Consider the following 8,667-nt stretch of genomic DNA (forward strand, 5'->3'; position numbering starts at 1 on the left):
GGAGCTCTCTAGTAGATTGGAGGATGAGTTTGCACTCATAGCCTGTATGATTAGCTCAACCTCACAGAGTGTCTCGTATATAGATAGTGGGGCGTCATTTCATATGACAGGAGTTCGAGAGTACTTCTCCAGCTACAAGGAGGAGAACACCAGAATCCAGATCTTTATGGGGAACTTGTCCAAGCTCAACTCAGTTGGGAAAGGGACTGTTCAGCTTCAGAGGGAGAATAGAAAGGTAATTCCTCTTCATGATGTGTTGCATGTGCTAGGCTTAGGTATGAATTTGGTTTCTGTATCTGTCCTTCAGGATAAAGGGTATAATGTTCTCTTTAGAGGGATGCATGTTTTGATTAAGCATAAAGATTGGAAATCACCCGTATCTATTGGAGTTAGGAGTGGTCGCCTTTATAGGTTGCAGTTTGATACTCCTAAGGCACTCATGAGCAGCAGTAACGCTAGAGATCTTGGAGAGCTATGGCATAGGAGGATGGGCCATATTCATCATGGAGCACTTAGATTGCTTCGTGAGATGGTGACAGGTGTTCCAGAGGTGAGCACAGAGCATGATGATGTATGTAAGGGATGTGTGTTGGGAAAGTTTGCGAAAGCATCTTTTCCAAGGAGTGACACCAGATCTACGGGTGTTCTTGATCCAGTACATTCAGATGTATGTGGACCAATGTCGACAAAGTCTCTCAGAAGATATGAGTATTATGTTACCTTTATTGATGATTTCTCTAGGAAGACCTGGATATACTTCTTGAAGACCAAGGATGAGGTTTTCAGTCGCTTCCAAGAGTTCAAGGCTCTTGTGGAGAACTCAACAGGAAGGAAGATAAAGGTTCTTCGGTCAGACAATGGAGGCGAGTACAAAGGAAATGACTTCTAGGATTTCTGTACCAGAGAAGGAATCAAGAGAGAGTGGACTGTTCCTTACAATCCACAGCAGAATGGAGTTGCTGAGAGGAAGAACCATTCTATTTCGGAGGCAGCAAGGGCTATGCTACATGACCAGGACATGCCCCGCTACTTATGGGCAGAAGCATGTAGTACAACAGTCTACATTCAGAATAGGGTTCCACACAAGGTATTAGGGAAAATGACACCAGAGGAAGCTTTCACGGGGAAGAAGCCAGATGTTGGTCACTTCAGGATATTTGGGAGTTTGGCATATTGCCTTATTCCTGGAGACACACGTACCAAGTTAGATCAGACTGCAGAGAAGGGGTACTTTGTTAGGTATAGTGAAACTTCAAAGGCATATAGGATGTTCATTCCAGGGACTAGAAGAATTATTGTTAGACGCGATGTCAAGTTCATGGAGGACAAGGCGTTTAGAAGATCCAGAGATTTGCCAGTAGATGATTGGAGTGAGCAACCAACGAAAGCTCCAAGTCCAAGTCAAGGACAACAAAGCTCAAGTACAGTTACTAGTACAAGCATAGACTCAGGTAGTGAAGATTCACAGAGTATGGAGCAACTGGTGCAGCAGGATATGCATCTAGATGATATAGAGGTTGATATTTCATCCTCTACAGTTGGCAGTAGGAACCATGAGGTTCAAGACATACAAAGGGATACTCAGGAGTCTGTGGGAGCTCCTAGGAAGAGTACAAGATAGAGGAGACAACCAGCCAAGTTCAATGACTATGTGGCATTAGTCAGCCAGTTGGTAGATAGTGAACCTTCTGGCTATCAGGAAGCTGCAAAGCATCAGGTATGGCAAGATGCTATAGTTGAGGAATATAACTCAATAATGCAAAATGATGTATGGGAGGTAGTGCCTAGACCAACTGATAGAGCAGTAGTTGGATCGCGCTGGATCTTCAAGATAAAGCATGGTGCATATGGTAGCATCGAGAAATATAAGGCGAGGTTTGTGGCCAAGGGGTTCTCTCAGAAGGAGGGAATAGACTATGAGGAGACATTTGCTCCTATGGCTAGGTATACTTCTATACAAGCTGTAATCTCATTTGCAGCACAAATGGGATGGCAAATCCATCAAATGGATGTCAAGACAGCATTCCTTAATGGAGAATTGAAGGAGGAGGTATACATAGAACAACCAGAAGGCTTTGTAGCACACAGCAAAGAGACCCACGTGTGCAGATTAAAGAAAGCCTTATACGGACTCAAGCAGGCTCCCAGAGCATGGTATGAGCGCATTGATACATACTTGCAGGAAATGGGCTTTGTGAAGAGTGAGGCTGATGCGAACCTCTACTACTTAGTGGTTGGGGGTGAGGTTCTCATTCTTGTTCTATATGTGGATTACTTGTTTCTTACTGGTGCGCTAGGGCTCATAAAGGATTGCAAGAGGGACCTTGTAGAAGAGTTTGAGATGAAGAATTTGGGACTTATGCACTACTTTCTAGGCATGGAGGTGTGGCAGACTGATGGAGAGATTTTCCTTGGTCAAGGGAAATATTGCATTGAAATCTTGAAGAGATTCGAGATGGAAGATTGCAAAGCCATGTCTACACTCATGATCAATAATTGGAGGAAGGTAGATGCATCCAAGGAAAAGGATGTTGATCCCACCCTATATAGGCAACTGATTGGTTCGCTCATGTATTTGGTCAACACTAGGTCAGATATAGCCTTTGTAGTAAACTCTCTTAGTCAGTTCATGGTAGAGCCAAAGAGAGTGCATTGGACGGCGGCTAAGCATGTGTTGCGTTATCTTCATGGTACAGTTGAGTACGGGATCAGATATGTACGAGGTGAAGGTATCAAATTGATAGGCTATACTGATGCAAATTGGGCAGGCAGTACAACGGACAAAAGGAGTACTTCAGGATGTTGTTTCAGCTTGGGATCAGGAGTTGTTTTTTGGTTCAGCAGGAAGCAAAAATCTGTGGCCTTGAGTTCATCAGAAGCAGAATACATAGCAGCCAGCATGGCGATGTGTGAAGCTATATGGCTTCGGAAGTTGCTAGTAGCCTTGTTTGGTAAGAAGGTTGAGACTACGGTGATACACTGCGACAATCAGAGTTGCATCAAGTTGACTGAGAATCCAGTGTTTCATGATAGATCGAAACATATAGACATCAGGTATCACTTCATCAGGGATTGTGTACAGAGGGGGATTGTTCAACTACAGTACATACCTACAGAGGAGCAGGTAGCAGACATTCTGACAAAGGCATTGGGGAAGGCAAAATTCATCTTCTTCAGAGATAAGATGGGTGTCGTGCAGAACAACTTCCTCGCTAAGAGGGAGTGTTAATTATGGGTAGCTTGGACAGCTGTTCGTCCTTACCCAGAAATAACAGCATTAGTTATGGATAGTTTTGGACAGCTGTTCGTCCTGACCTAGAATTAGAAAATGGTTGTTTTTGTCAAACAAGTATTGTTAGGATAAAAACAATTGTTATTTAATAGTGACTCTTTTTAGGTGACACCTCATAGCCAAAATTAGTAATTGGTTATTGAGTTGTCTTAATCTCAGCCATTGGTTTGAATTAATCTTGGCCGTTGGTTTTCCAACAGAGTAGTATAAAAAGGGGTCATGGGTCATTTGGAAAACAAGAAGTCTTGAGAAGAATTTGCAGTGATAGCAAATAGTCTTGCAGTGTTAGCAAGAAGCGCAGTGATAGTGTTGATATAGCAGTGGAGGATATCAGCAAGAGATATTAGGAGTTTGTCGGAGTTCTGCCAGTAAGAGGCAAGGAATTCTTTTGTAATTCTTATATTGCTGAAGATTAATATATTTTCCATCTGTAGAACTGGTTTTCCCTTAGGGGTTTTTCCAGGGACGATTGTTCAAAAATATTGTGTCCTTGTGTTGCTTATTTCTTTCCGTATTTTTAGTGAAGTTGCAGTTGTGTTATTTTTCGATATTTAGCTGTAAATTTATTTTCAGCAGTTAAATAATTTTCATGAGATAGGAGATTAATAATCAGTGACTGCAATAGAATTTCTACAAAGGTAACATAGAAGGCGCTAAAATCAAAATTGAAGAAATTACAGAGAAGGATCGTGATTGGAGAAGGTTTTATGTACACAAATTTTTCGCTTTTCTGTAAACAAACTGTAAATGCCTTCCAGGCATAACGAAAAAATTGTCTTACAATAAGGAAAATATATTAGCAGACAATATATGTCGTTTACACAGTTGCAAACATGCCATATAAACGCTAGCAGGAAATCGCTAGCAGGAAATCATGGAGAGACTGTAGCGGACATCATACTTTTGAATTCCGAAAAATCTAACACTCCATTGCAGTCTGAATCAAATCTGCATATCATTTTCTCGCACTCCTGTGGTTGCTGCGAATGTGGAATTAATCCCAGCCTGGACAGAACTCGTTGTAGCTCCTCACAAGAGATATATCCGTCTTTATTCTCATCAAAAATCTTGAATGCCTCCATCAAATCTTCTGACCCATTTTCTTCTTCGTCTTCTTCGTGGTTGAAGATGAAGTGATATAAATCAACAAACGCTTCGAATTGAAGACCATCGCCATAATCACCGGCACCTTTGTTTCCGACCATTAATCTCAAATCTTCTACTGACATTACTATTCCGATCTTGTTTGTGAATTGACAGATTTCATGGACGGTAACGGCTCCATCAGCATTTTTCTCGAGTAGTTCATATACTCTTCGAATTTCTTTCAGATCAGCCATTTCAAGAGAGAGAAAACGCAGCTATTAGCTCTGGAGTCTAAATATATAAGTGTAAAATTGAATCGATCGCTGAGAGTAAAGAGCAATAGATATTTATCCACTGTGAATATGATATACGATCTCCTGTGTGGTTAAAAGAATTAATCCATATTTATAAGAGGCAGAAAAGAAGGTTGGAGGGCATTGCAAGGAATAAGAATGGTTCGACGGTAGAAGATGTGAAGAAGCGCAGAGGTTGTGTGTCCACATTTGAAGACGCGTGACCGTTGCTTCGAGATATCTTCGGCATCGTCACGATTGAGGAGAATTTTTTGCCCATAGAAATTTTAAAATAAAGAAAATCAAATGGTATTTGACGCTATGATGTGGAATTTAAGCGTCCCTGCCGTATTCCTCGAATCCGAATGTTCTCTGTGTGGAAATAGGGCAACGTGTCTCCAGCATGCGGAATGGACTTTTTTAAACACAGTAATTTTTAGTAAAAAGTGAGCTGCTCCCACGTACAAAATGAGGCGCATTTTGATTGGAGTTGTTAGGGGAGAGGACCAGTAGTTGTACGGGGTTCAATAGTCGTTATAGCAATTGTGCATATAATATCTAGTCTTGCCACATATTTATACTGTATAATGTAAATAAATAATCCGCATGTAAATAAAAAAAATGCCAAATGTTGATCAAAATGGACCAATACTTGAACATAAAAGAACCTATAAATATTATATAAAAAAGGTATAAATACATTAATTAACAGGTGAAATAGATCATTTTTTGTTTCAAATAAAATATCATAGCTATCCACTATAAGTGTGTCATTTATAAAATAAGATACTCACATAAACAATTAATGTTATCATAGTGAAAAAATATTATTCTTATGTGTACAACTATTGGGGTAGCAATGTATATGCATTGGAGTATTTCATATTTGTAATTTGTCTTATCACAAATATAAAAGGTGAACACAATAAATACCTTGTTTTTCTCCATGAAATGTGAGGGATTGTCTAAAGATTTAAGTGTTCAACAATTGGTCCCTTTGTGTTCATAAAGCTTTATTTTATATCATAATATGTTGTTTTGTGTTCAACTATTGGTCCTTTGGTGTTGGATATAAAAGTTAGAGATAACACACATTTATGATTACTAATAGGTATTTAGTCCATTTAAGTTTCATATAAGTTATATTTTACATAAAATTACGATATAATATTAATTACAAATGATATTTTTTTATTCAACAAATAGGGATTTTTAGATTAAGTTTTGGTCGAATCTTTAAAAAGTCATTTTTTTGACACTTCGCACTAGACGTGTTATTTTGACAACTTGCATGATGAGTCACACCTTCAAACCTTAGTTGTAGATAGTTAAGTGTCCATATTACATTTCTAAAAAAAAATGAAGGTCTTACGATATTCCATGTGACGGCTACATGTTGATGAAGTTAGCCCTAACGACTACTGGTCCCTCTCCCCTAGTGTACGTTCACCCTACGTATCTTGTTTGATCATTATTTAACAAATATATTTATATATTATTTTTTTCGGGCTTTTTCTCTGTAATTTTTTTTAAAAAGATTTATTTATTTTTAACTAGTTTAGATTTTATTTTTTAATTATATTTATCTGATACAATGTATAGCTTTTAAATAGATAGGAAATAATCAGGCCACCACAACAAATAAAGGATTTATAATAATAAATACAATATGATTTTACATATAAATAAATATCTTTTTTCATTCAAAATAACAATTGTTTTGGTTCTTATGGTTTTTTTTTCTATTTGCTAGTCTTTTAGTTTAATTGTTGGCTCTCTGTTCACCCTATTGGGTTTTTGTTGTGCATCCCTCATACACTTTTGGTGTTGCTTTGTAGATATCTAATGGTACGAGCCTATCTCGCTTTTATTAATCCAAACAATTGCATCATGCCTTATATAGAGGTCTTCCTCATTCATTATAACTTGCAAAATTGACAACAAGGGGAATTCTTTATACACATTATAGGCCATGAGAAAGGTAGACTTGCAGTTTTATGCATAGAAACTAAAACACTTAAAAACATAGATATTACTATTTATTAATAGTTACAAAGAAGCACTAGAACCTAATTTATAATTTCTCTCTAAAAATTCAATTGTATATTTGACATTACTAATTTAATTTCTAGTTGCAACATAGCATCATCATCCAAGAATTTGTATGTATCACCAATTTATATTAGAATTTAGATTTATATTATATGATCTCTTTCATTTTTGTTCATCTATCCTTTTTTGCACTTCACTACTATATAATGGAGTTTCATTATCAATTATTTTAGCCTCTATTCATGCATTTCTTACAGAGTTTGATATTTGATCATGCTATCCTTAATTCTTTCATATATTTATATTTTAACAATACAAATTGTCCTACATTATTTATGGAGATGTTTTTCATTAATGTGAATGAGGAAGGGCCCCAACCTATTACTAATCAGACCAAAAACATTAGAACAACAAAGAGATATGGGATAAAATGACAAAGCTATCCATATGTAACTCAAGTACAAGACAACAAAGTTGAAATGAGCCTAAAACACAAATTACTAAAAAAGGGAGTTAAGATCGAGAAGTGGGCCCAATAGAACAATTTGAGAGTTCTAGGTTGGAAGGGAATGGCCCTTTTTTTTCATCAAACAACTATCCACGATGAATCATCCTTCTCTAGAAAAGCAAGAAAAGTAGTGCTAGTAGAACCCACAAATGTAGCAGATGAGCTGGAAAGGCGAGCTATCAAACCCAATAGGAGAACCTAGTAATCTAGAGAGAGGGAATCAGGTACCATGGAAGGAATAAGACCAGTATTCAATAGAGCATCTAAGGGAGCAAGAGGAACATCTAGAAAATGAATCATTACATGCCAAGAGCAGGGCCTACCAAATCAAAGGCAATGATCAATCCTCCACCTCACCTACTTGTTCAGCCAACTTTGACAGCTATTTTGTCTAACTTGCTAATTATTTCTCGTATTTTGTTCATAGACAAGTGTGCACTATGGTGATGTCCATGCATTGTGCATTTTTTGTGTGAATATTCAGACTGAAGGAGACCATTGAGATGTTACACTTGCTAATTATTGCAATGTAACAACTCCTTTAGTGACCACCAAAGTTTGGATGTCTTCCACTCCTCTTTATCTTACCTTTTTTCTTTCATTCTACCTTTCTCTTGGCTCTAATGAATCTCTAGGACTCTCTTGTCCTCTCTAAGATTGCCATAGATAGTTTTTCTTGAATCTTACTCACCATCTTTTGCTCATTTTGTTGCACTATCACCATTTTCAAAGCTTCATATTCTTGAGGGATTCATTCTTGTCTTCACTCCAAAAAACCTTAAATTCTTTTTATTGCAAGGAAGTTCTTCCTCTCTTGTTCGTTGCATTTCTCATTTGATCATCTCTTTGAAAACATAGTATTTATGTTATTTATTTTATTGCATTTATGTTATTATCTGTCAATCAATCAATATTAGATATCCATGAAGGTGGAAACGCTGAAAAAAATGTTTGACTATAGAAAACCTCTTAACATAGGCCCAACATTATTTTCTTTGATTGTTTGTGTGCAATTTTGATGAAAGGAAGCATTATATTGGCTAGAGGCTACATTCACTGGACCCCTTGCGAGATTTTATTTTTGTTCTTTTTGTTTTCTAGCTAGCATATTCTATTTTGTTTCATTATCATTATGTGTTTTCATAGCATGTAATACATAAAACCCTAAATGTTGGTAATTTTGCACTTTCTATATGAACTTTTGTACTTTCCCCATACTTGATGCTTGCACGCTACATTGTTGTTTAAGCTCATACCTATGTCCTAGACAAACATAATACAAAGTTCATTAGATGGTTTTTGTGACTAGTACTTTCACATTTCATGGCTAAAATATATTTATCTATTAGTATCACGAAGTTTGATGAAGCAACCTATCTTGTTGCCAATAGATTCAGATGCAATGGTGCACTAGAAGTGAAGAGGGAGGTGGGGGA

The 8,667-nt window shown here is 37.2% G+C and overlaps 1 protein-coding gene across 1 annotated transcript; it reads right to left on the reverse strand.

The window, feature by feature from the left end:
* Nucleotides 1–4,164: 4,164 nt before the first annotated feature.
* On the reverse strand, nucleotides 4,165–4,632 carry LOC131070993 (calmodulin-like protein 6). Its single transcript, XM_058006701.1, has one exon. It carries the CDS (start codon nucleotides 4,630–4,632, stop codon nucleotides 4,165–4,167), a length of 468 nt encoding a protein of 155 aa, XP_057862684.1.
* Nucleotides 4,633–8,667: the final 4,035 nt, after the last annotated feature.

Source organism: Cryptomeria japonica, chromosome 3 (genome assembly GCF_030272615.1).
Source record: "Cryptomeria japonica chromosome 3, Sugi_1.0, whole genome shotgun sequence".
NCBI lineage: Eukaryota > Viridiplantae > Streptophyta > Pinopsida > Cupressales > Cupressaceae > Cryptomeria > Cryptomeria japonica.